This window comes from Elgaria multicarinata, chromosome 10 (genome assembly GCF_023053635.1).
Source record: "Elgaria multicarinata webbii isolate HBS135686 ecotype San Diego chromosome 10, rElgMul1.1.pri, whole genome shotgun sequence".
Classification (NCBI taxonomy): Eukaryota; Metazoa; Chordata; class Lepidosauria; order Squamata; family Anguidae; genus Elgaria; species Elgaria multicarinata.
The window spans coordinates 92,251,383-92,279,376 of NC_086180.1; the positions used below are offsets into that span (position 1 = coordinate 92,251,383).

The 27,994-nt window shown below is 43.7% G+C and overlaps 1 protein-coding gene across 1 annotated transcript; it reads right to left on the reverse strand.

The window, feature by feature from the left end:
• Positions 1–199: 199 nt before the first annotated feature.
• On the reverse strand, positions 200–27,947 carry NECAP1 (NECAP endocytosis associated 1). Its single transcript, XM_063135713.1, has 8 exons — positions 27,704–27,947; positions 13,471–13,571; positions 12,316–12,420; positions 11,066–11,147; positions 8,466–8,574; positions 8,172–8,358; positions 2,857–2,962; positions 200–2,354 (listed from the first exon to the last, which is right to left on the reverse strand). The coding sequence occupies exons 1-8, from the start codon at positions 27,808–27,810 to the stop codon at positions 2,306–2,308; spliced, it is 846 nt and encodes a 281-aa protein (XP_062991783.1). The 5' UTR covers positions 27,811–27,947; the 3' UTR covers positions 200–2,305.
• Between the last annotated feature and the right edge of the window lie 47 nt (positions 27,948–27,994).

Sequence of the window (27,994 nt, forward strand, 5' to 3'; positions counted from 1 at the left end):
CCTCCTCACCCCTATCTCATTCGCGTGGACCACTCAACCCACTCATCCAAGGAGCAAGGCCCAATCCTGGAGTCCCCCAGAACACCCCCCCCCAAGGGATACTGACACCACAGAAGGTTCTAGACCACTTTAGAGTGTGATGGAGAAGTGCCAGGCATGTACTGGTATTGCTTCATTTAAAACACATACACAGCAGAAATACATGCTTTTCCAATTTTATTCTTGATTTTATTTGCTACCATTGAACCAGTACATCTTATGCTTTATATACATATACACGAAGTTTTACTTCATTTTGTGCCAGTACATTATATATTATCTTGATAATACTAGTTTTTTTAAAAAAAAACAGAGGGAGAGACTCCTGATTATCTCTTTGGGGTATCTAATTTCTTGACGTCTGAACACAAAATTATTGAAATGACAGGACCTGTCACTGATATGGAATATTCAGCCAAATTCTAGAATTGTTGGCCTGGCATATATGATACCACACAAAAAGGAGCTTAAAGTGGATGGGAAACAGTTTACAACCAACCAGTAGTAAAATAAAGAAGATGGAGATATACAACTAGTTCTAGGAACAGATAAGCTTAAGAATAAGGTGGTGGTAGAAGTGATGAATAACTGGGCATTTAAAGCATGTATTGAGACGTGCATAAAATGTTTAAAAGTATTTCCTCCCCAATTATTCATGGACCAGGTTCCTCTCTGCTGTTCTGGCATTAAGGAATTGTCAAGTACATGAGCAAAGGAGAAACATCAGAAGATTATTCATACGTGCGCTAATTCAACCACCTAAGAGCACCAAACCATGGGGTAACAGAGGACACCACCTATGTGTACATACACAGGCCGCCAGGTGATATTGGCATCACAAGAAGAGCCCACTGTGAAACTTACAAATCTAGCGTTCTGCAATAATGTGGTCTTTTTGCTGAAGGGCCAAGCAAAGCAGGTGCTTTTTTTGTTTTTTAGCCATTTCCAGTCCATAAAGTGCAATGAAGGGGGGAGGGGGGCAAAGGCAAACCTACACAACAACCTGAGCATCTCAGGACAGGAAAGGATGGAGATTGAATAAAATAAAAAACCTTTGCACAGAATGTGGGCTGAGGAAGGGACAATGCCCCCAAAGCCTTCATGATCCACTCATATTTGCTAGGGAGAAACTATTAACATGAAACAAGTTAAATCACACTGGCCAGAAAGTACAATCCAAAAGTTAAATCCCTCAAGCACTGATATTCATTTTTGGAAGTTCGCACAGTGGCATTTCTGTTGCTTTGGTCAATTGGTCAATCTTCCATTAAGCCATAAGCAAGCAGTGAAGCATTTGGACTTCTTTTACATTAGCTGACAGTTCCCAAATGCAGACATCACACCAAACGGAGGTCAGAGTTGAGCTGCCTTATCGAGATACAGGATTCCTAGAAGAACCAGGACAGCTGCTGCTCCCTGGTGGGCAGAAGCATTGCTATGGTTCCCTGTAAGGATGGAGGCAACAGTTTCTGGCATGTTGCTGCTATTTCTACACATTTCCAGTTTTAAAAGGTTCCACAACGTATATTTAGTGCTAGGGATGTGGGGGCAGGCAGGGGAAAAGTCAGGGATATTTGCAGATGCTCGATCAGTAGGAAACAAGGGTGATGAAAGTCAAAATGCACCATAGATAGGCTGACGCATAGACCTCCATCTTCCCTTCCCTACCACAGATATAATGGGAGGGAAAAAAACATTTGAGGAAGGGCTGAATTAATTCCATGATAAAGATGCTATGACAAAGCAACCCGTTCCAGGATTACTACTTTAAGAATGGCTTTTGTTTTCCTCCTTGGTTGCTATACAAGAACTAGTGTCAAATACACCATCACGATCTACCTGTGTTTGCTAAAATCATAACTGCTGTGGGAGATTTGGAGAAGAGAAAGGAGCTACACCTGGCTAGAAAAACCAAATGACAAGCCTAGTCTGCACAGCCTTCTCCTATCCCACACAGCATTAATTTAGTTTTCCTCTACAGCCATGAAGGAGGAAGGTAGATTTATAGAAGCTAGCCAGAGCCTTTCGCCTCTTCCAAAGTTACCCCAGGGCAGCATTCTGAAGCACTCCCAGCTTTCTGCCGTTCTGTTCCATGGGAGAAAAAACTATGAGTGTCAATGCAAATGGAAACATGAACAAAAACAGGAAGATCGTCCAGAAATTGTGTTCTGACTGAAGAGCCAAGGACACCGGCACACTCCCGTCCCTCTTAGAGCCCGATGAGCCTCGGTCATTGGTCCGTTCCTACTGCACCAACTCAAAATCTTCAGAACTGGACCCAATTGGGGGGCTGAGGAGATTGGCTGGGAACTGTGCTAGGGGGTGAAGAAAAGGCAGGAAAGTGTTAGTGAGGAGAGTGGCAGACTTTAGCCCTGGACCGTGGCGCTGTCGTGGACCTGGAAACTCTGGGACCTGCATGCCCAAAAATGCATTGCTCCCGCGTCTGTTTATGAAGATCATTGCGTTGGAATCTTAGTAGTGAAAGAGACAAGAACATCAGCAGGAAGGAACAAGGCCTTTTGCTGAATGAGGTTGCTCCAAGGCAGTGGAACAAGTTCACCAGGGGAGAGAGTTGCATCTCTGTTTGAAGAAGGGGGGGAAACCCACTTAGAGGAAGAAGTCTGGCTGATTAACTAATCTGGATGTCCCTTAATTCAGGAAGTTGTCTTCCTGTTTTATGATTTATTTGGAGTTTTCAATGTTGTACTTTAAGGTTTTTTAAAATTTGGTTTGCTTGTTATTCCACCCCTGGCATTTGCACTCTTCACGATCTTCTTAGGCCAAGAGCCCGTCCCCGTCGTTTTCACAGCTACTTACCTGGATGCAGTGTTGAAGTCTCCCCAGAGGTCTGTTGTGGCTGGAACCACAGCAGGTGCAGGGGCCTTTGAAACAGCAGGTGGCAAGTCCAAGTCTAGAAGAATATCTGGTGGTCAAGAGAGGCAAACATTTATTTGTTATACTTCTGTATTAGAGCAACATACACAGACTTCCTTTTGCAGCCTTCCATTCCGCCGAATGCGTAAAAGGCTCAACTCCAGTGTTGCTGCAAGAAGAGGGGATTCTGCGCATTGTACATCAGGGACAGGCCAGCCACAGGCCCCTGGCCCTTTTTGTGGTCCCCCTCGTCTCCAAATTTGCAGTTCAGATTCGGTGGTGCAGTAGCAAAGGGAAACTGCAAATTTGCTTTAAAGCAAGGTATACGCTAGGGGTGTGCATGGACGCCCCGCTCCGCTTCACTTCCAGATCCGCGATTTGCGGATCGGCCTGCTTTGCTCCGCCCCCGCTCCGCCCATTTCCGCTCCGCTCGGAGCTCCGGATCGGAGCTCCATTCCCCCCCCCCAGGCTTGCATTGAAAGCTAAAAAAGTATATAACTTTTTTTCTGTTCAAGTTAGAAACCTCACGTTTGGCACCATGACACCTCATGGATGTATACACATGCACGCCAAGTTTCAAGGGAATCCCATCATCCCCTGATTTTTGGGGAATTTTTGAAAATCGGGCACCCCATTCACACCCCTTTCTATAGCTCCATCAATTTGTACGCTAAAAATCTCAAACTCGCCACCATGAGAGCTTATCCAGGGACACACACGCACGCCCAGACTCAAGGCAGTCCCATCATCCCGTTTTTTGGCGCGGCTCTAACCTCTAACGCACCACCTATAACCCTAATTCACACCCCTTTCGATAGCTCCTTCAATTTGCATGTTATAAACCTTAAGCTCGGCACCATGATAGCTTATCCACGTGTCCACATGGACGCCAAGTTTCAAGGCAATCCCATCATCCCCTGATTTTTGGGGAATTTTTGAAAATCGGGCACCCTATTCACACCCCTTTCCATAGCTCCGTCAATTTGCATGTTAGAAACCTCAAACTCGGCACCATGATAGCTTATCCATGTGTCCACATGGACGCCCAGACTCATAGAATCATAGAATAGCAGAGTTGGAAGGGGCCTACAAGGCCATCGAGTCCAACCCCCTGCTCAATGCAGGAATCCACCCTAAAGCATCCCTGACAGATGGTTGTCCAGCTGCCTCTTGAAGGCCTCTAGTGTGGGAGAGCCCACAACCTCCCTAGGTAGCTGATTCCACCGTCGCACTGCTCTAACAGTCAGGAAGTTTTTCCTAATGTCCAGCCGGAATCTGGCTTCCTTTAACTTGAGCCCGTTATTCCGTGTCCTGCACTCTGGGAGGATCGAGAAGAGATCCTGGCCCTCCTCTGTGTGACAACGTTTTAAGTATTTGAAGAGTGCTATCATGTCTCTCCTCAATCTTCTCTTCTCCAGGCTAAACATGCCCAGTTCTTTCAGTCTCTCTTCATAGGGCTTTGTTTCTAGACCTCTGATCATCCTGGTTGCCCTCTTCTGAACACGCTCCAGCTTGTCTGCGTCCTTCTTGAATTGTGGAGCCCAGAACTGGATGCAATACTCTAGATGAGGCCTAACCAGGGCCGAATAGAGAGGAACCAGTACCTCACGTGATTTGGAAGCTATACTTCTATTAATGCAGCCCAAAATAGCATTTGCCTTTCTTGCAGCCATATCGCACTGTTGGCTCATATTCAGCTTGTGATCTACAACAATTCCAAGATCTTTCTCGTTTGTAGTATTGCTGAGCCAAGTGTCCCCCATCTTGTAACTGTGCATTTGGTTTCTATTCCCTAAATGTAGAACTTGGCATTTATCCCTATTAAATTTCATTCTGTTGTTTTCAGCAAGGCAATCCCATCATCCCCTGATTTTTGGCACGGCTTAAACTTTTTAACTCACCCCAAATCAAGTCCCATTCTACAACTACATCAATTTGCATGTCAGAAACCTATTCTTTGGTTCCATGACAGCTTACCCATGTGTCCACATGGACACCAAGTTTCAAGGCAATCCCATCATCCCCTGATGTTAGGGGAAGTTTTGAAAATCGAGCACTCCAGTATGTCAGGGATTTAAAGTTGCAATGCAGACAGTTCAATGGGGCCAGTTGAAAGGAAATCCCAACATGCCACGAGATAACCCTAAATCTTCTTCCACATTTGAAAAATGGATTATTGAACTTGATAAAGTCTAAGTGAGCGCAGGAAGGACTTCTCCCCTGAGTCAAAGCAAGACACATACACCATCCCTGCAAGGCGGGAAGGGGAGAAGGGAGGGAAGGCAGGCAGGCAGCATGCATTGTAGTGCCGCAAGGATGGCTTGAGCACTAACGCATAGCAACCAACCCGTAAGCAGGCACAAGGAGCAAGTGAGGCAAAGATGGCTGGTTGTTTCTTTCTAAGCCAGCAGTTACGCATTGAGGGGCACAGAGGAGGAGGACTGGGAGCAAGCGTGCCGGAGGGTGCTGGGCACGAACCGCAAAGCCCATCTCCCAGGCACCAGGCGGGCAGAGAGGCAGGCAGAGCAGGCGAGGAGTCAGTCCTGGCAGATGCCCCACCACAGCAGCACCCCGGGGGAGGCGGGCAGGCAGGCTGCGGGCATTTCTGGGGGCACAAGGAAGTGAGGCAAGGATGGCTGGTTTCTAAGCCAGCACTGCAGTTAGTCACGCATTGCAAACACAAACCATCCCAGCGAGTTGGTCACCGAGGAGGACAGGCTAGCAGAGGGGCAGGCAGAGTGACATGTCATAGATCTAGTATTGGGGAGGAGTCAGTCCCGGCAGATGCCCCACCACAGTAGCACCCTGGGTGGGCGTTGGAAAACTCCATCTTGTGGGTCCATACTTCCCCCACCCCATGTCCTGCAGGGTTGCCTGCCTAACCCTTGTGGGGATGGGAGATGGAGAGCTTAGAGTGGCAGTGCCACCACCACCAGCAGCAGCAGCAGCAGCCTTCGGCTTTCCCCTGGAACCAGTCACCTTGCCCACCTCTTTCCCCAGCAAGATCGCCTGGTGCTGCCTCTGAAGATGCATCTTCATCCTGCTGGTTCCATAATGCCCTGTAGATGAACCCCTGCTTAGGGTGAGTTTGCAGTGGCGACAGACAGCAAAGCGGGGATCCGCTCCCAACTCAAAGTGGTCCCACACTATGCTTGTCTTTCGCTTCCGTGGTGACACCAATTGCCCGCCTGAGCTCTCTGGTGTTGCCACAGAAACAGGGGTGGCAGCGGAAGAGGGGTGGGATGAGACTGGGGAGAGAGCCTCGGCCTGCTGCTGCTCCTCCTCATCCCCCACATCCTGGAGGACCACCGCCTCCTCCTCCCCCTCCACTGTGCTGAGGGCCTCGTCTAGGAGGTCTGGAGACAGGTCCATCAGCGGGCTCGTGGGCTCAAAGGATAATGAAGGAGTTGGGGATACTCCTCCTCCTCCTCCTCTAATGGCACTGCTGCTCCCACCCTCAAAAAGAGAACGCCGGGCACAAGTTGCAGAAGAGAGTGCCTCTGCCTGCTCCTTCTCCTGCTTCTGTTGCGGAGCAGCCAGCCAAGGAGTTGCCCGTTTGATTTTCACAGCAGGAGAGGCAGCCTGCTTACTGGTGCCAGCCTGACCCTTGCCTTGACCACTGCTTTCAGCACGCCCCACCACAGACATGCGCCTGCTCCCTCTTCTCATGATGACATTACTAATAATAATATCTATAAGAATATACTAATATACTACTACTAATATGTATAAGAATAAAATATTAATACTAATAATATGTATAAGAATATATACTACTACTAATATGTATAAGAATAAAATATTAATACTAATAATAGTATGTATAAGAATATATGTATAAGAATATAATAATATGTATAAGAAAATTACTGTATGTAGGGAAATGGGACAAGAAGTGTGTGTATGCTTTGCCCAAACAGGATTTGAAATGCTCAGTCAGTGGCTGTTGCACTTCACAAACAGTGCACTGCACACACAGCACACTCACACAATCACACAGTCACACACAGAGTCCAAGTAACAGAGAGAAGAAATAGAGAATATTTTTTTTTGGTATTTTTTTGTATTTTTTGGTATATAGAAGGAAGATGAAACACAGTCAGGCTTTAAGAGAGGGGAGAGGGGGGGACAACCAACCAACCAACCAAACACACACTCCAAAGTTTAAAAATAAAGTTTATATTAAATCAAAGTAAGGGAAAAACACAGAGCAAACTAAGCTAAAAGTCAGAAAGAAGCAAACAAACACACACACATGCGCCAAGCTAAATCCTAATCTATCTCCAAAGTCCAAACACAGCAGCAGCACCTTTAACTAATTCCTCTCTCCACGAACGCCAACCCACAAAGAGACACAAAGCAGAAAGGTCTCAGGGTGCCTCTGCCTTAGTCCCCCCCTTCAACGCTGGGATTGGAGGATGCTTCATGAGGTGATCAATTCTCATCAGGATTGGGAGTTGAATGTGCCTGTCATCGCTTCAAAACCAAAAAACAAACAAACCCCAAACCGCCGGTTTACCGCGCTGTCCCTGTTTGTTGACCCGATTTTTAAAAAATTCTAGCGCGCGACCCGCACCACGCAGAGAGGTGAGAGTAGTCTCAAAATGACCCCCATCCACGAGTCTCTAAGCACAAGAATTTTCAGAAAGATAGCATCAAAAACAGCCCAGTTAACTGCGATTCTTTTCCGCAATGCAATCCTATGGGCGAAATGTTTCAAGATGGCGATAGAAGCGGAACGCGGAAAGAGGATCACTCCGAAAAAGGGCGCTTCTCTTCGCCTTGCTTCTAGGGGTCCGCGGTCCGCTTCTACTCCGCCTCTGGGCAAGGCGGAGCAGGCCAATTCGCTCCTGCTTCTGCGCTTCTAATCGGAGCGGAGCACATGCCTACTGTCAACACTATCATTTCCATTATTTCCCCAATTCTGAGTGGCAGTATCAGAACCCATCAGTTCGTTTGCAAAGAGTCTTGCCCATCTACAGCTCCCTGTGCCCCCCGTCAAGGTGGATTCCTGCATGGAGCGGGGGTGGGGGCGGTTGGACTCAATGGCCTTATAGGCCCCTTCCAACTGTACCAGTCTATGATTCTAAGAGGCAGTGACTTGCTTATGGCTACCTAGTAACAGTATGACAGAAATTAAATCCAAACCAGGAAATGTCTGATCTATAGCCCAGTATCCTTGCCAGCTCCAGCTTTTTGTATGTTCAAAGCACTGGGATTGTTCCAGATGACCTTTTCTGCACATGTGTAGCAGTTACCTGTGCTGCCCACGTTGCTGGATTTCAGCACTGGTGGTGGTGTAACATGGTTAGAGATGGCAGTCGAGGAAGGAGGGGGGACAGGAGGAGGAGCAATTTTGCCCCCAGGAGGTGGTGGAAGTAGGCTTGGTCCCCCTGATCCAGCTGGACGTGGCTTGGCTGACCCACTTTTCTTTGTTGGCATGTTCTGAAAAGAGAAACACAGTATCAAGGGGAATATCTCAAAGCAACAGCAGCTTACCAGAGAGAGCCTTGAGCAGGCCCAGAAACAAGCAAGACCCATTAGATTCTCACCCCAATGTTCAATTTAATGGTCTGTCCTTCCTTAAACCCTAGGTCAAGCTTGGGACGGCTGTCTATTTCCTGGGACTCCTTGGAGATTTCTGTCTCTTGTTTCACCCACCTATATTGTGGAGTGTAGGAACAGAGAGAAACAAATAAAAAACACACAGGAAGTGGAAAGACTGATTGCAGAGACAAGGAAGATGCAAAGAAAAACTCAAACCAGGATTCTACAGCAAGTATTTTGGTTTGCCTTCATATGTGTATCCCACCCCCCAATGTTTTGTGTTCTGGCAAGAACGTGATTATTACTCTGTATCAGGGCCCTTCCTTCAAAGAATTGAGGGGTGGCTTACTCAAACGTGCCTTGTTTTGAGCGAAGCTGAGAATGAGTGGCCCAACACCAGCCAGCCAGCTTCCTAATAATGGAGATATCTGAACCAAGTTCAACACTCAGTCAACCATGGTGTCTTCCTGCTGCTTTGGGCTTCAACTCTCCTAAGACCCAACCAACATGGCTAATGGCCAGGAACGCTGGGAGTTGTAGTCGAAGACACATGGAGGCCACCAGGTTGGGGAAGGCTGCTCTGGCCCACGGATGGAGAGCCAGCAGCTTCCCCATCTCACCCACACCTTGGAAAGAAGGCATCAGTGGACGCCTTTTTTATGTAACTCATGTGGGGCATTTACAGGGCCGTTGGGTGTGTCTCAGCTGGGGAGGGAGGGGCTAACCCTTGCCATATGCTGTAACTCTCTGCCCCAAAGCTCCACACCCCAAGCTAGGCAATTAGTCTTAAAAAGCATTACTGCCGCACCAGGGGTTGGGTGAGCAAGGCCAGGCAAGAAAGAGAGGGGGAAGCAGGGAAAGAGGGGGGAATGCGTGTGTGAACGTATGTGTGCATACATGCAAAGGGATGGATGGATGGCTATAAGCGAGACGGACAGTTCTGCCCCTTGGGGGAGGGGGGAGGCCCGCCCCCTTTTCTTTCTCTCTCCCCCTTTTCCTTCTCAAGCCGTGGGGGGCCAACAGAAAAGGGAGAGGTCACTTTTGCCAGATGTCTGAACTGATTGCATGCAGGATGCCCTTGAAATCTGGCGAGGACCACAGGTTGCCCTCCCCAATGTTCTACACGCTCTTGGTCTAAGCTAAATAAGCCAATGAGCAGGAGAGTGGACCTAGAAGCCTCAACAGATGCCTTCATCATCACATGAAGGGCCATTTCAACCAACGTTTGCAAGAGTAAGGAGGCAGAGCAGCTTTTTACAGCAGGGAGTCTAGCACCAACACCTTGAGCTGGCCGCCTCACCGATTGGATTGGACTCTGCATTGGCACCACCCCTTTTACTGCAGGCAAACATAGCTCTCCTCTATTTTTAACTAATTAGAGTGTGTTAACCACCTTTCTGGCAAGTACTTTAAAGTGATGCATGCATCTTTAAAACCACACATTAAAACTATTTTTAAAGTGTTTTAATATTTAGAAAATCACCCATGTCGCTAGATTAAAATAGGCTTGCCTGGGGAGGGTGTTCCATAATTTTGTGGTAGTTTATTGTTTTCATTTTTCTTTTCTTTTATTCATTAATTACTTTAGTTCTCAGGAAAACCTTACATGAGAGAACAAGATTTCACTTCCTAAAAATCACAGGGGCTTGGGATCACAAGGTTCTTAAGAGAGAAGATGCTCCGGAAGACAAAAAGTCTGAAATCATTTTTGGACTTTATAGATATAATCAATGCCTTGAATTGGGCCCAGGCACACTCTGAAAGACAGTAAAGATGGGCAATGATTTTGTGTAATGTGTTCCTGGAGAGCCACCTCTGTTAGGAGACAGGTAATTGAAACTTGCACTATTGAAGATTTCAAACAAGTCTTCAAGGGCAGCCCCAAACAGGACGCCTTACAGAAGTCACCCAAGGTAGAGCACGGAGACAGCCTGCTGTTTTCTGCTCGTCTTCGAGGGCTTTGACACATCCCATCTGTTCTAACTCTCCACATCAGGGCTACAGGCAGAGCTTCACCAGCCAAAGGTGTGTCTCCCCTTAGGTCCAACAGCTGAGATGTCTGAATGAGAGCAGCACCAGCTCAGTGGCTGAGCACCTGCTTTCAATCTGGGACCTCCTGCAGGCAAGCCTGGAATCTCCATTTTAAAGAAAGTCTCATCAGAAGGGCTGGAAAAGAGTCCTTGGAGAGGGCTGCAAGGTAACATGGGGATAGATCAGGGCTGGGGAACCTTTGTCGAGCCGAGGGCTGAAGTCAGGTTCCGAGAAGGTTCTTGGGAGCTACACTCCGATGGCAAACAGGGCAAGGCAAAAGGGTTGGGGCAAAAATACAAAGAACACCAGGATGCAGTAGATGAAAGCTCTTACGGACGGCGGCTCAGCCATAGGAAAGGCATTTCAAACTTTTAGGATGAGAAAAAACTGCACAAAAGGCCAGGAAAAAGGGGACCCCAGAGAGCCTGATCAGGGGCCTCTGGGGGGCTGGATTTGGCCCTCGGGCTGAGGCTGCCCACCCTAGGCTAGATGGACCAATGGTCCAACGCATATGTTCAGTGAGAGAGAAGTAGCCCGTAGAGGATCATGTGCCAGAACAGAGAGAAAAACTTACTTGAAATGATCCTGCAGGGAAACGTTGAAATCAAAGGCATCCCCCCTGTCTCCAAAGCCAATGCCAATGAAGGCACTTCGCCCTGACAAGAGAGGTGGAGCAACAAGTCAGCAGCACAACTGATGGGGACCAAGTTCCCAATAGGTGATCCCACCCACCACCAGAATGCCTTGGGGAGTCAGGCTTAAGTGGCCCAGAGGCATATGGACTGGATTTGAATCTATCCATGGAGCTAGAGACTTCCTTTTGCTAACAGGTATCCTTTTATCTTGCCTTAATTTACAGTTTTCTCTTTTCCTGTTTATCCAAATACTTATGGCTCCAGATTTGCTGCTGCTGCTGCTGCTTCTTGTTTTTTATACAAATGATGACTAACCTCTACATCAACAGAGCTAGATTAATGTTGGTGGTTGCCCCAAGGCAAGGTTAGTTTGTTGCACCTTTGGGGTTATGATACCTGCCATACCTGAAGTAGTGGTACACAGACTCCAGTTAAAAGGGACCTTATTCTTAATTCAGAGGTAGGCAACTTGTTACCACTCCCATAATCCCTTCCCATTGGTTGTGCTGGCTGAGACTGACGGGAGTTGTGGCGTAAAACATCTGGAAGCTTTACTCGTTTTTCTTAACCCAAATTCTAGATCTTGGCTTCTCTTTTATACCGAATGGCTGTTCAGCAGCCATTAAGACCTCTGTAGCAGTCATGATTGAATCCTTTAATGAATCTCTGCCTTTAGCCCAAGCACAAAAATAATTTAATGATATTGAAGGGCACTTAATTGCATTGTGCGATTGCTTCTAGGTGTGTCAAATGTTGGACACCAGCACAAACCTGATATAAAGCTTAGTTCTGGCTTAGTCCTTCACCTTCCATTTTCAATTACCCTTTCCTTTAATCTTTTACTTTTGTCATGCGACACTTCTACTTTGCCAATACTATTTTAACACCTCGTCTACTTTGTTCTGGGTGTAGTGCCTACTTCCTGTGAATATTACTACCAGTTGTTATTAGAAACCAGCATTATGAAGCGAATCCCGGGAGACAGCTGAACAGGAGAGGGCCTCGAATAGTTACCTAGGTATGTGCCTTAGTGAGCCTGGCCTTACACAGGAGATACACAGCCATGTTTTGCAGACCCACTCCAAAAAATGTCATCAGCCATATTCCTCAAAAGGCAGCTGGGTCAGAGTTCCCTTATGACCACTCCATTCATTCCAATTCAGCTGGGGAGCAATAAATCCCTTCTCACCATTCCCATCCTGAATCCGGATGACAAAGTACCGGCTGGAATCAGTCACAGTCTCCACAGCAATGCCAGGATATTGATCTATCGGAGCTTGGGCAAAAAGCTCACCTAAGGATACACAAGAAGAGCACCATGTTCAAGACCAAAACGAATTCATCCCTGGAAGGATGCTGGAAAGGATGCACTCTTGTGTTCCTCAAATAAAGGAACAACCAACTTATTCAGCATCAAGGGCCTTAAGATGATAACAATTTGCGTCATTTTTTTAAAAAATAACAACAACAACATGGAGGGGGTAAATCTCGGTGAATTGCTGACTTGTCTGAAGCAGTTTTAGGCATGGATAATCAGCATCTAATCAACATCACACTTATACCAGCCTTCATTGCTAACCCTTAATTCACAAGATCTGATACCGAAAAGAAATTTCATTTTTATCCAATGCTGTATTTCAATCTGCCCAAATACTAATAACCTTCTGGCAGCGTAGATTCACTATTTTCTCAGAAAACATATTTTGATCCTAAAATGCAGATGAATGTAACTGTGGGTCACTATCCTCATGTTAATATAGCAGAATGATCAATACACATTGCCTGATATCCTTTTTAAAAAAATCTGAAAGGAGGCTTACCATAAAACTCCAACTGCAGGTTTTCCCTTGCAAATCAGAGCTATAACACTGTGTAGCATCTCATTTTCAAGAAGTTTGAACAGGTATGACATTAACTTATCATGAGCAAAGTTATGCTAACCAAGACTTGGGCCAGATCTACACCAAGCAGGGTATAACACTATGAAAGCAGTTTGAAAACAGTATATGGACTGTGCATCATGGGCCCCCACGGTCGTCAGTGCACTTCATTACCGTTATAAAGCAGTAGTGCAGATCCTGCCTTGTATTTACCCAATATTTAATGATTGTGCTAATCTGAACCACCAAGCAAGTCACCCCTAAAAATGTGCAGGGCAGCCTCACTCCCACCACTGAAGAGAAAGGAAAAAGATACACATTGAGCCAACAGAAATAAAGCAAAGCAGTTACCACAGAAGTTACTGCAGCAGTTCAAAACTATTTGGAAACAACCCAATGAGACTTTGTTATCTAGATAACAATGTCTTTAGGACTACAAAACACCCTCCCAGCCATTTCCTCACCTGAAATTTTGTCCTCTAGTTTTATATAAGCAATTTTGCCTTTAGAGGTAATGCGAAGGCGCCCCGTCCAGTCTGGCTGGTCCAGTTTCCAGTCAGAGGCCCTGCAGGGCGAACAGAGATGGGGTTATTTACTGATAAGAAACCGCTTCCTCCTACACGGCTGATTTGGCCTTCCCTGGTGATCTCATCAGAGTCCTGAGTCACAGCAGATTTGGCTCACCTTTCTGAGCCAATGGGGGCCAGACGCTCACCCAGAGATGGGGCCTTAGCTTCATGTGTTCTCAGCTACCAGGGCAGAATGCAGCTACTCAGTGTGAATGTAGGCAAACAATTAAAATAGGGCCAAACATAATGAAACAAGAACGTTATTTTCCATTAGAAAGTGGCTAGCTTGTCAGACTAGGCCTGGGGAGACCCATACCCAAATCCATACTCAGCTATGAAGTTCAGTGGTAACTTTGGACTACTTGCTGTCTTTCAGCTAAGCCACCTTGGTTTATGTAAGCCCCACACCTGGTAAGGCCATACCGCACAATCCATCTATACTGAAAGTGTATTTGGTAGCTGCCCCACAACATAGGGCCTTCTCTATACAGACATCAACAAAAGGTAGGCCGAGGCAATGTTACGGAATTTTTATTTTAGAAGCTGCCTTTTTGCTCCTGCTACTATTCTTGCCTCAAGTTTTCATTAGATATACAAACTGTATTGTTTTATTAGTATGCGTTGATGTTTTATTAGCATTTGATTGTGAGCCACTTTAAGTTTTTAGAAAGGTGGACTATACATTTTACTAGTAGATTTTTGTTTTTATGAGAGATACGTTTGCTGCAGAATCCAAATTGGCACAGTTCCTCCACAGAGATATAACTGTGAATATACTTTCAAACCACTCCCAGAATGCTGTGGACTCAACACATGAATGCATCCAGACAGTCAATCTGAATCCAGATTGAGAAAATGCTAAACTACTGAGTTGGCCCTTGGTTGCCTAGAAGCACTAAGCTTTCAAATCATAGAATCATAGAATCATAGAATCATAGAATAGCAGAGTTGGAAGGGGCCTACAAGGCCATCGAGTCCAACCCCCTGCTCAATGCAGGAATCCACCCTAAAGCATCCCTGACAGATGGTTGTCCAGCTGCCTCTTGAATGCCTCTAGTGTGGGAGAGCCCACAACCTCCCTAGGTAGCTGATTCCACTGTCGCACTGCTCTAACAGTCAGGAAGTTTTTCCTGATGTCCAGCCGGAATCTGGCTTCCTTTAACTTGAGCCCGTTATTCCGTGTCCTGCACTCTGGGAGAATCGAGAAGAGATCCTGGCCCTCCTCTGTGTGACAACCTTTTAAGTATTTGAAGAGTGCTATCATGTCTCCCCTCAATCTTCTCTTCTCCAGGCTAAACATGCCCAGTTCTTTCAGTCTCTCTTCATAGGGCTTTGTTTCTAGACCTCTGATCATCCTGGTTGCCCTCTTCTGAACACGCTCCAGCTTGTCTGCGTCCTTCTTGAATTGTGGAGCCCAGAACTGGACGCAATACTCTAGATGAGGCCTAACCAGGGCCGAATAGAGAGGAACCAGTACCTCACGTGATTTGGAAGCTATACTTCTATTAATGCAGCCCAAAATAGCATTTGCCTTTCTTGCAGCCATATCGCACTGTTGGCTCATATTCAGCTTGTGATCTACAACAATTCCAAGATCTTTCTCATTTGTAGTATTGCTGAGCCAAGTGTCCCCCATCTTTTAACTGTGCATTTGGTTTCTATTCCCTAAATGTAGAACTTGGCATTTATCCCTATTAAATTTCATTCTGTTGTTTTCAGCCCAGCACTCCAGCCTATCAAGATCACTTTGAAGTTTGTTTCTGTCTTCCAGGGTATTAGCTATCCCACCCAATTTGGTGTCATCTGCAAATTTGATCAGTGTTCCCTGCACCTCCTCGTCCAAATCATTAATAAAAATGTTGAAGAGCACTGGGCCCAGGACTGAGCCCTGCGGCACCCCACTCGTTGCCTCTCCCCAGTTTGAGAAGGTTCCATTGATAAGTACTCTTTGAGTCCGATTCTGTAGCCAACTGTGGATCCACCTAATAGTTGTTCCATCTAGCCCACTTTTAGCTAGTTTGTTAATCAGAATGTCATGTGGTACTTTGTCAAAAGCTTTGCTGAAGTCAAGATATATGACATCCACAGCATTCCCACAGTCCACAAGGGAGGTTATCCTATCAAAAAATGAGATCAAATTAGTCTGACAGGATTTGTTCCTGACAAATCCATGTTGGCTTCTAGTAATCACTGCATTGATTTCAAGGTGTTTACAGATTGACTTCTTTATAATCTGCTCCAGAATTTTCCCAGGGATGGATGTCAGACTGACTGGTCTGTAGTTCCCAGGTTCCTCCTTTTTGCCCTTTTTGAAGATAGGGACAACGTTAGCCCTCCTCCAGTCGTCCGGCACCTCACCCGTCTTCCATGATTTTGCAAAGATAATAGACAAAGGTTCTGAGAGTTCTTCCGCTAGCTCCTTCATTACTCTTGGATGCAGTTCATCGGGCCCTGGGGATTTGAACTCATTCAAGGAAATTAGGTGTTCTTTGACCATTTGTTTATCAATCTCAAACTGCAATCCTGCCCCCTCAACTTCTTCTTCACTTTTTCCAGGGGGGTCATAGATCCGCTTTTGGGAGAAGACCGAGGCAAAGTAGGAATTGAGCACTTCAGCCTTTTGTTTGTCGTCTGTTATCAATTTGCCATCCTCATTAAGCAGTTGAACCACCATTTCTTTCCTCTGTCTTTTACTACTCACGTATCTGAAGAAAGCCTTTTTATTGCTTTTAGCATCCCTCGCTAATCTCAGCTCATTCACAGCTTTAGCCTTCCTGACGCCATTTCGGCACTTCTGCGCCACTTGTCTGTACTCTTCTTTTGTAGCCTGGCCTTCCTTCCACTTCCTATATGTATCCCTTTTTGTTTTCAGTTCATCAATAAGCTTTTTGTGGAGCCACATTGGTTTCCTCTGTTGTCTTCTATCTTTTCTCCTTGTTGGAATTGTTTGTAACTGTGCCTTTAAAATTTCATTTTTTAGATACTCCCACCCATCCTGCACTCCTTTTCTTTTTAGGCTCCCTTGCCACGGGACCTTACTTATTATAGTTCTGAGTTTATTAAAATCAGCTTTCCTAAAATCCAGAGTACGTGTATGGCTACGCTCGACTTTTGTCTCCTTCATAATCAAGAATTCAAGTATGACGTGGTCACTTTCCCCCAGAGTTCCCGTAACTGCCACTTTATCCACTAAGTCATCCCTATTGGTCAATAACAAGTCAAGGATTGCTGACCCTCTAGTTCCTTCCACCACTTTCTGTAGGAGAAAGTTATCACCCATACATGTCAGGAATTTCTTGGAAGGGCCGCTTTTGGCAGTAATGGTCTCCCAACAGATATCATGGTAATTGAAGTCCCCCATCACTACTACATCACACTTCCTTGAAACACTGGCAATTTGTTTCTCAAAAGTTTCGTCCTCGTCTTCTCCTTGATTGGGTGGTCGGTAGTAGACTCCGATTATCATATTCTTTTTATTCCTAGCCCCATTTATTTTAATCCAGACGCTCTCGACGGGGCTCCCAATCTCATCCGCCTGTATTTCTGTGCAGGGATAGGTATTTTTAACATATAGTGCAACTCCACCTCCCTTTCTATTTCTTCTGTTCTTTTTGAACAAGTTATATCCTTCAATTGCTATATTCCAGTCATGGGAGTCATCCCACCAAGTTTCAGTTATACCTATCAAGTCGTATTTGCCTTCATGTAATAAGAGTTCAAGTTCATTCTGTTTGTTTCCCATGCTCTGGGCATTAGTATATAGACATCGAAGACCATGTGTTTTATAGTCTGGCTTTGTTCCTACCTTGTTGCAGACACTATTTTGGGACTCTGTTGGAGCTGTTCTCTGTACTGTGGTGCATTGGCCTTCATCCATTGTTGCCTCAAAATTTACGTCTCCCACCCCCGTAAGATTCAGTTTAAAGCCCTCCTGATGAAGTTCTTCATGCTGTGGCCGAACTCATTCTTTCCAGCCCTTGTGAGGTGCAACCCATCCCTTGCCAGCAGTCCATGTTCCAAGTAGCGTAGCCCGTGGTCCCAGAATCCAAAACTCTCACGACGGCACCACTTTCGAAGCCAGTCGTTCATCCGGAGTATTTTTCTTTCCCTTTCTAATCCTCTTCCAAGAACCGGGAGGATGGATGAGAAAACTACCTGGGCCCCAAAGTTCTTCAGTTTCCTTCCCAGAACTTCAAAGTCTGAAATGATTTCTTCGTAGCTCTGCTTGGCGACATCATTTGTTCCCACATGGATGAGAAGAAAGGGGTATGTGTCCGTGGGCTTTATGAGCTTCGGTAACCCTTCAGTCACATCTCTAATCTGTGCTCCAGGGAGACAGCACACCTGGCGAGTCCATGGGTCTTCACGACATACTTGGGTTTCAATCCCACGCAGCAGGGAGTCTCCCACAACGACTACTCTTCGCTTCTTCTTGGTTGACCTACCTTCTGTCTCTTGGTCACTGTTGCATGGTGCCTCCTGTACTTCTTCCTCTGCAAACTGTCCTTCAGTCTCATTCTCCAGAAGCTGAAAGCGGTTGCTTAACTGCAATGGCTCCACCGGTGCAGAACGCCCTCTAATTCCTCTTCTAACTGTCACTCTTTTCCAGGGAGTCCCCTCAGCATACTCCACTTCTGCTTCAGCTGGCTGTTGTTCTTCAATCTCATGTGCTTCTTGTTGCTGTTGCAGTTCCACCGTTCGGTCTAAGAACTCCTCGACTTCTCTTATTCCTTGGAGGGTGGACACTCGCTGCTCAAGTCCTCTCACTTTTTCTTCCAAAAGTGCCACCAGCTTGCACTTGTTGCAGGTGTACGCCATGTTGAGCTCAGGCAGAAACACGAACATTGCACACCCTTTGCAGGTCACTACCTCTAGGGACTCCTTTCCATCCATAATGTCGATTTCTGCTTTTGTTTTTTTCCTTTTTGATTATAGTAGAATTGCCTTTGCTTTGTTGTGTCCTCTCTGAAGGTACACAACTATATGAGGATGTCTTAAGGGAAAGTAATCTTTTGGGGGGTTTTTTGCTTTTGTTTGGTGGTGGTTTTGTGGGTTTTTTTTTTCTCTTTATGCTTTTCTTTTTTCCCCCACCTCTTTTTTATTTTTATTTTATTTATTTATTTTTATTATTATTATTATTATTATTTAGAGGCCTCCCCCTTGGCCTCCCCTGCCGAACTCCCCCTGCCAAACTCCTGTTTGCTCTTCCTGTTCGCTCGCTCCCTGGGAATCTGGCTTACTTTTCTAGCTCCTCCTTGAGCTGGGCCAGCTGCTTTTCCCTGCTTCTGCTCAGCTCCAAGTCAGCAACCAGAATGAGGTCACTGAAAGGCCAACAACAATCAACAGCAATTAGGCACTGATTGCTGAGACCAACTGACAATCAGGCCACTCCCCCTTCAGCTCCTGCAGCAATTATAAACACCAACCTCTCACTCAGCACTCAGGAGCACATGGCAAGCACACGGCCTCTTTGAATTGGCAGCCTCCTGGGTTTCCTTGAGGCTTCTCTTGTTCCCCTTTCCTTGGTCTCCTCTTCCCCTACACTCCCCCTGCCAAACTCCTGTTTGCTCTTCCTGTTCGCTCGCTCCCTGGGAATCTGGCTTACTTTTCTAGCTCCTCCTTGAGCTGGGCCAGCTGCTTTTCCCTGCTTCTGCTCAGCTCCAAGTCAGCAACCAGAATCAAGCAAGAGGTTTCTTGAGGAAACAGTATTTTTTTTTAAATAATAATAATAATAGCACAACTTCTTGCATGTCTAGGCAGGAGTACTTATCATCTGGATTTTGGGGGGATTGCTTAGGAAGATTGTGAAATTTGGTCAGTTACAAATGACAAGCTTCAGCCCTCAAACCATTTAGAAGCACTGGCTAAGAAAATTCAGTAATTTAGCAAGCCACATTTATAGTGGTATTTATCAATATAAAGTGTCCAGGTACTTTGAAACCATGGGGGATTTTACATTATAATTGAGTGGCAATAAATTTAGTTATTGGTTTGCAATCCTGTTGTACAGGCAAACCATAGTAAGCTGGGTTCAGATCAAACAGCCAACTATGGTTTTGGAAAACCACAAACTCGGGGGCGGAGCCTGACGGCCATGTACTAGTAAGCTTCTTGTGAGGCTCCCGGACGGGGTAGCCGAAAATCCAATTATTTATTTATTTATTTATTTATTTATTTATTTATTACATTTTTATACCGCCCAATAGCCGAAGCTCTCTGGGCGGTTCACAAAAATTAATTATCTCATTTAAATGGACATGAATCTCTAATGAACATTAATGAAAATGTTTATGACCTTTAACTGATGGAGATGATGACTTTTTTGAAAGTATAATCTGTAGACGGAGTGGGGAAATCAGCGCGGCCTCTGGGCTCAGCAAATCAGTTTGTCGGAGCGAAGAGTATAAATCGAAACTAAAGAATTTGTTATTGTTGGACCTCTTCCAGCGACTGCTGAGTTAAATTGCTGGGATATATCACTCCTTATCTGTGTGGAGCGAGCAATTGGTAATAAATTTAACCATCAGAAAGCAGTAAGAGAGAGAAGTTGTTTACTTGGATGGAATGAGAGATTGTTTTGATTGTTACCCGGAACATTAACCAACTGATTTATGCCCTATGCCAAACATTAGAAAACCAAAAGTTGATAAAGCTACCTGGCAACGCCGTAAACGTCCCTCAAATCATAATCTTGGCCGTCTTGAGAAGGTGTCTGGGTCCTCGGAAGAAGATGCAGATAGTAGTGAGAGTGACAAGATGGCGGGAAAAGCTGGCAAGGAGCCAGCTACCATGGATGAAATCAGGAGCTTCATATTAGCAAACAACGCCACTATTTTTTTAAAAAATGGATGAACATGCAGAAAAGGCAGACAAGAGAATGGATGTGTTAGCCGGCAAGATTGCTCAGAATGACAGGAGCATAAAGACACTAGAAGCAGGAGTAAATTTACTGGAGAAACGGCAAGATGTCTTTGAAAAAAGTTGTAATGTACAGTTTGAGGATCAAGAGAAAAGGCTGATCCAATTAGAAGACCAGAATCGACGATCTACACTACGAATTAGGAATTTTGTTGAAGTATCAGGAGAGGACTTGAGAAAAGAAATTTTGCGGTGGTTCAAAGAAATGATGCCTGATCTGGAAATAAAGGACTGTGAGGTGGACAGGATTCATAGAGTGGGAGGATCAAACTACAGAGGAGCAACTAAAGCAACTGATGAAATTTGGCAGCTATTACAAAAAAGAGCAAGTTATAAAGAAATTGAGGTCTTTGGCTCGGATACAATTTAAAGGCACTTCAGTGCAAATTTACAACGATCTTTGTCAGCAAACACTCAAATGGAGACGCAGTGTCAAACCAATAACTGAAATATTAACGAAGAATGTAATAAAGTATGCCTGGGGCTACCCTGGTTTTTTAAGGTTTTCACATGGTGGGAAGCAATACAGAGTAACCTCCTTGGATCAGGGCAAGGAGTTGCTGAAGAGTTTGGGTTTGCATGATGGCGCAAGTTTGAAAAAAGCAGGTGGGAATGGAAGTGAAGCTGGGGCGTCTGGGATGTAATAATCTTGATAAATTGATAATGAGATAATAGTATATATTTTTTTAAGAAAACATAGAGGGCTCACCGGACAGGCTGAGGACTGCCTCTCCCCCCTCTCCTAAGGGTAGATAATGGCCGGAGTGATAGACTTACGGGGATTTGGGGGGGGGAAGAAGTGGGGGGGACGTTCGGTTGGGTGGGAGGGAGGGATTTGATGGGGTTTTCATGGTTTTTGTGTTTTTATGTATGTGAATTTGAGTTGCAGAACACATGGGATCGGAAGGATTATCAAAAGGCTGAATATGGATAAGAAAATAAAAATATCAACGCTTAATGTAAAAGGTCTGGGGGTAGTCGTGAAAAGGAGGAGAACTGAACAAATGTTAAATAGAGAAGGATCTGATATTATCCTTCTGCAAGAAACACACCAGGGATTCGATGGGGTAAATGAAATACGCATAAAATGGTCAATTATGAAAAGTCACTGGGGACTTCAAAAAAAATGGAGTGACTATACTGATTTCAAAAAGAAGTGGATTTATATTAGACACTATAAAAAAGGATGATAATGGTAGATATCTTATGATAAAGGGTCAAATTGAAGGCAAAGCGTATACATTAGTTAATGTTTATGCCCCTAATGAAAGACATAGAGAGTTTTATATAGAATTATTTAAAGAAATAGAAGACTTTAAGGAGGGGTATGTTATTTTAGCTGGGGACTTTAATATGGTTATGGACAATAGATTGGACAGGTCAAACCCCACTAGTGCTGAAAAGAGAAATAATATTACTATATTGAACAAATTGGTAAAAGAAAAAGATTTTGTGGATTGTTGGCGTTTACTTAGTGGGGCGAATCCTGGGTTTTCATATTACTCTCCAGTTCATCATACATACTCTAGGATAGACTATATATTTGTTTCAAAAGAGTTTGCAACTAAGGTCTGTAAAATGGAAACGGGGGTAATTAAGGTAACAGATCACACATTGCTAAGTTTAGAGTTTACAGTTAGGAAGAATTATAAAGAAGCGTTTAGGTGGAAAATGAATACAAAAATATTGAAGTATAATAAAGTGGTAGAAAAAATGCAGAGGGAACTATCAGAGACTTGGGAAATTAATGAAAAGGGAGGAAAGGCAAGGGCAGTTGTTTGGGATACCATGAAGGCGGTAGCAAGAGGGATTTGTATTAGAGAAATGTGTAATTTAAGGAGGCAACAGCTTGCAGCGCAGGAAAAGTTGGAGGAAGAGATTAAGAATTTGGAGAAAGATTATTGGCAATTTAAAAATAAACATAAATTAATAGAAATACAAGCAAAGAAAAAAGAATTAGAGAACATAAATTTAGAGCAAGTTCAGAAAAATCTGATTTATATGAAAAGGGAGTACTTTGAAAATAGTAATAAAAATTCTAGATTGCTAGCCAGACTCACACAAAAGGAAAAAGCTAGGAATAGGATAGGAATATTGAAAGATAAGCAAGGGAATTATTGTCATATAATGAAGGGTAAAATAAAAAAAATTCAAGAATTTTATCAAGAACTATATAAGGGAAAGGATATTCAAAAAAAGAAGTTGGAAGCTTATATAGAAAAGTATATAAAGAAGGGAATAAAAATAGAACATAAAGAGTTAATGGAGAAGGTAATAACGCAGAGAGAAATTGAAGAGGTAATTGAGAATTTGAAAGTGGGTAAATCACCTGGGATAGATGGTTTAGGACCGGAATATTATAAAGTTTTTAAAACGTTTTTAGTACCGAAATTATTGAAGCTGTATAACGCCATATTGGAAGGAGAGAGGACACCAGAATCATGGGAACATTCATTGATAGTTTTAATTCCAAAACCAGATAAGGACTTGACTGTCCCTGATTCATACAGACCTATTTCATTAATAAATCAAGATGCAAAAATTTTCTCAACTATTTTAGCTAAACGGTTAAATAAATTTATAATGTAATATATAGGGGAAGACCAATGTGGATTTGTAGCAGGTAGACAAATGCATAATTTAGTGGGAAGAGTTTTAAATGTAATACTGGTGATAAAAAACTCTAAGGTTAAAGCGGGAATTTTGGCACTGGATATTTTTAAAGCTTTCGATTGTGTGAGCTGGCAAGCATTAAAGATGGTTTTAAATAAAATGGGATTTGGAAATAAATTTAAAGCTATAATAGAACAATTATACTCTCAAAATACAGCCGTAGTGGTAGTGAACGACGGAGTTACGGATAAGATACGACTAGCCAGAGGGACAAGACAAGGATGTCCACTCTCGCCTGTCCTGTTTGTAATAGTTATGGAATTATTGGCAAATGCAATAAGAGATGATGGGGAGATAGAAGGAATAGGTGATATTAAAAAAATAAAACTGAATATGTTTGCGGATGATATTTTACTAACTATTAAAAATCCAATAAGAAAGATGGAAAGAATTAAACAGCAACTGAGAGAATTTGAGGAAATTACTGGGTTAAGAATAAATTGGTCCAAATCAGATATGATGTTATTCAATTATATTAAAAAAGAAGAGAAGGAATGGGAAGGAAAAGGAATAGAAATGAGAGTCAAAGAACAGATTAGATATTTGGGAATTAAAATTACAAAAAATTTAGAGAGTTTAGAGAAGGAGAACTTAAATAGTTTAAAAAAAGAGATTTTAGTAAAATTGGAAAAATATAAAAGATTAAATTTATCCTGGTTTGGAAGAATTGCATTAATAAAAATGAAGATTTTAGCAAAGATTAACTTAGTGCTTAGGATGTTACCAATAAAAATGTCAGAATTAGAGATAAAAAGTTGGCAAAATATCATAAACAATTATTGTAATGGGGAAGCAATTATAGGAATAGGAGATTTAGATTGGATGGAGGATAAAACCACAAGTAATATTGAAATGAAGTTGGAAAATGTATTCTTTAGGGAAGGAGGAAAAAAATGGGCTGAAAGTATAGGTAATCCGCTCTTGAGGTTTCACTGGGAGATTTGGAGTAAATATAAAGGGGAGCTGCTTTCGAGCAGCTCCCCTTTATCACCGGTAATAATGTTAAAGAATTTCCCGGAGGAATTAAAGAGTAGATTAAGTAAAGTTTTAATAGAAAAAAATAAAATGAAATTAAGGGATTGTTTAAGAGAAATGAATACAAGAGAGGATTTGGAAGAGGTTTTAAAAGATAAAAAAATTAACTTGGTTAAATTATTGGCAATTAGAACAGTGGACCAAAAAGTGGATAAGAGAAAATGGAAATTGTAGAGAGTTGACGAAGTTTGAGGAATTAATAGTTAAAAAAGAAAATGATAAAGGAAAAAGAATAGCGTCAAAAGGGTTAATGAGTGAAATATATAGAATATTGTTGGAGAAAGGGTTGATAGATAGTTCAGGGAAAATGGTTTGGGAGACAGATTTGAAAGTACAAATAGGACAACAGAGCTGGGAGGGACTATGGAAACAAAGAGCGTTAAGAAATATGTCAGTGAGAATAAAAGAGAATTACTTTAAAATTATATGGAGGTGGTACCTAACCCCGGTTAGATTAAATAAGATAAATAATCAGCATTCAGCAAATTGTTGGAGAGGATGTGGGGGAAAAGGAACATATTTACATATGTGGTAGGAATGCAAATATGTACAAAAATTGTGGAAGATGGTGTTTTTAGAGATTGAAGAAATTGTGGGAATGAAGATAAAACGAACACCAAAAATTGCATTACTGTCACTATTTGAAGATTTAAAATGTAAAAAAGAAATTAAGGAATTGATATCGAATTTGCTGACTGCAGCAAGATTGATCGTAGCTAGGAACTGGAAGATTCAAGATTATTGTATTGAAGAATGGTACAAAGAAGTATGGGATATAGCTATTAATGACAAATTGACTTGTAATATTAAAGTGAGAAGAGGTATAGCTAAAACAAATGATTTTGAAGGAATCTGGAAACAGTTCCTAATATTTGTGTTTTCTAAGGGAAGTGGGAAACCACCATCAGAAGAAAGTATGAGATTTTGGAACCAGGAATGAGATCCCAAGGTGGGGGGTGCACTTATATGTTAAGTTTGATTATGTTATATAGATAAGATATTAATGTTAATCAACAATTATGTAGTATGTTTTTTTTAATTGTAATGGTGTATGTTTAAGTATTGTAGAAAATAAAAAAATTAAATTAAAAAAAAAGAGAGGAAAACCACAAACTGAAAATTCTAATCTCCAGGGGAGGATGGAGTAGACACTCCCCAGTCTCATGCCTGCTCACTCTCATAATGAGAAACTATGGTTTGGCATTGCGTCTAAGGAGACCCAGTAAGTCTGCTGTTTTAATCATTTTTAGCTGTACATAAATTAAATAAAATGAATAAACAATTGACAGTGGACCATATTAAATGCAGTTGGACTTGCTTCTGAAAAAATATTTATCTATATCCTGATCTCAGTAAACAATTTATTCCTGAAAATACTAGTCTAATTCATTTTAATTTTTCTAATCAGTCTGTGGAGGATCCCTACCTTCTGATTTTGAACTTTTACTTTGAGCGTCATATATTTCAGTACATGGAAGATGTGTGTGAACTCAAAGAAGTTCTCAATTCTTTAATATTTTAGTATGCATATATTTTTCAACTATTTAGCAAATTATTTAACTTAGTGCAGAAGATGGAGGATTCTGAGGCAACCAAGTAGCAAGAAAAGTCAGTGGCTGTGTTGCAAAGGCCTGGCTACCATATTGCAAAAGCAACATGCTTGAAAGACTCCTATTTACATCATATCCCCCAAGATATTCTGAATTCCTCAATTTTTGAAAGCACTTTTCTAACATTGTCTTCAGTGTATGTCTTGTTTATTATTTTAAAACCCACCTTTTAAAATATCTCACAGAATTTTGTTTTCCACTTTTATTTATATAAAGAAGGTGTTTTGTTTTCTTGCATGTTTTACAATGGAAACCCTCCCAATGTCCCCAGGCCTTCATGTCTCCAGCAGTGTTGGCAGTTACAGCCCTTCTTCTTCTTCTTCTTCTTCTTCTTCTTCTTCTTCTTCGAGAAAAGGGGATGCCAGAGGAATTTCAGCCTTGAACTCAGGGAGATGGAAAGCCTCATGGAAAGCATTCTCCTAGAAATCAATGTGATTGCTCAGCTCCTTGAACAAGCAAAGGGGCTCAAACCATGTCAGATGAGTGGATATGCAGGAATGCCAGCAGAAAAACAAGCATTATTGCCTTGGAGTACCCACTTTCTGGGTCTTTCTGCTCATGGAACCAGGAGAGTCAAACTGGAAGATAATCCAAGTCCCTTCATGACTGTTAGCAACAAGATAAAAAGCAGAAGAGTGGATTTGTCACTAATGAAAACTGCCACAGGATGACTCAGAGCATGTGTGCGTGCACACACACAGAGCAAGGGAACAGAGATGCGGGGAGGGGGGAAGAAAGAGTGGTTTATAAAACAAAAGAGTGCTTTATTTCTTTTCCTGCTGAAGAAGCCAACGCCAGCAGGAGGAAGTCAATCCACCTGTGCAGTTACCCTGAACAAAGGAGGAGGGAATCTATAGAGGGCAGCAAGAGTTTGATTTGTGTTATTCCCCATTTTAACATCCTTTGTGCTCTGCTTCGGGTTGATGTCAATCCATGGGGAGCACAAGCAATAAGCCCTAAGAGTTTCTCATTATAACTAGGAAGGTGGCATTCACACACAGTGTTGCAATCTGTAGGAACAGGACCTGGAATTGCAGAATAAGATCTGGCAGGCCCCTGGCAAACCACTGTATTTCAACTCAAGGGCCTTGTAAGACTGCTGTGAGGTGTGCTGTCCTGGGCTCCCTAAAGATCATGGCAGGGCAGGGGTGCAACTTGCATAATCCGTGTAAACATCTGCAAAGGAAGCCTAGTTCTGGATGCCCCCCCTTCCTATCCACCCGGACAGGGCCTGGGGGCCCTTAGAAGTGCCTGAAGCCAGGCAAGCCTCGCTGCACAACCCTCACTTGCTCCATTCAGATATGGAAGACTGCATGAAGTGAAAGGGCCTTTTAAGTGCAACAAAAAGACCCCGTAGTGGATTTTAAAGCTTTTAGAAAGAAGCAGCAGTAGCAAACCATTGACACGTTTTCTGAATGTTCAAAGTGCTTCACACTGGATCCGGTCATATTCAACCCCAACTAGAGCTATGAAGGCCAAGGAATGCTTCCCCCCCACCCCATCCAGACTTTCACATCTCTTCTAACCCTTGCTACTTTTACCTGGCCTCTTCTCTCCCTGCCTTTGTGCCCTTCTTCCCCGCTATCAATGCAGAGGCTATAAGCCTTTGAGGGATTCGGGGGTGTCTCTTCTCCCCCACCCCACCCCCTTACGAACTCCGCAAAGCGCTGTGTGCATGCATTACGCTTTATTGTTAGCAAGATGAGTAGATGATCTTAAAGACGACCAAATGCATATTAATTCAGTCATTCTCACAACGGCCCTGTGAGGTAGGCTTCTGTTTCACTGGCGACGCATTATTCCCAGGAGAACAACGGCAGTGTGTGTGGAGGGGGGGGGGACAGGCTTCGCCGCGGAGCCCCCACTCCACCCCCGCGACCCGCATCTTCTACCTGTATCCCCGATTCGACGCCCTCGGGGGGATCCGGAAGACGCTGATCTCGGGCTTCACACACAGCACGGACTCGTACTCGCCCTCGGTAGACGCCGTCGCCATCATCTCGAGCGTCAGGGCCGGCGGCTCGGCGGCCAGGCAGAAGGGAAGACGCGGGCGGAGGCAGGCGGATCGCCGGGCGCGCTTCTCACCGCCACCTTTGTTCGGGGCGATATCGCAGGCCAGGAAACGGCCCCGGTCACGTCTCTTGAAGCCCTGGCGGGCGCCATCTTAAAACAGGGCAAGCTCC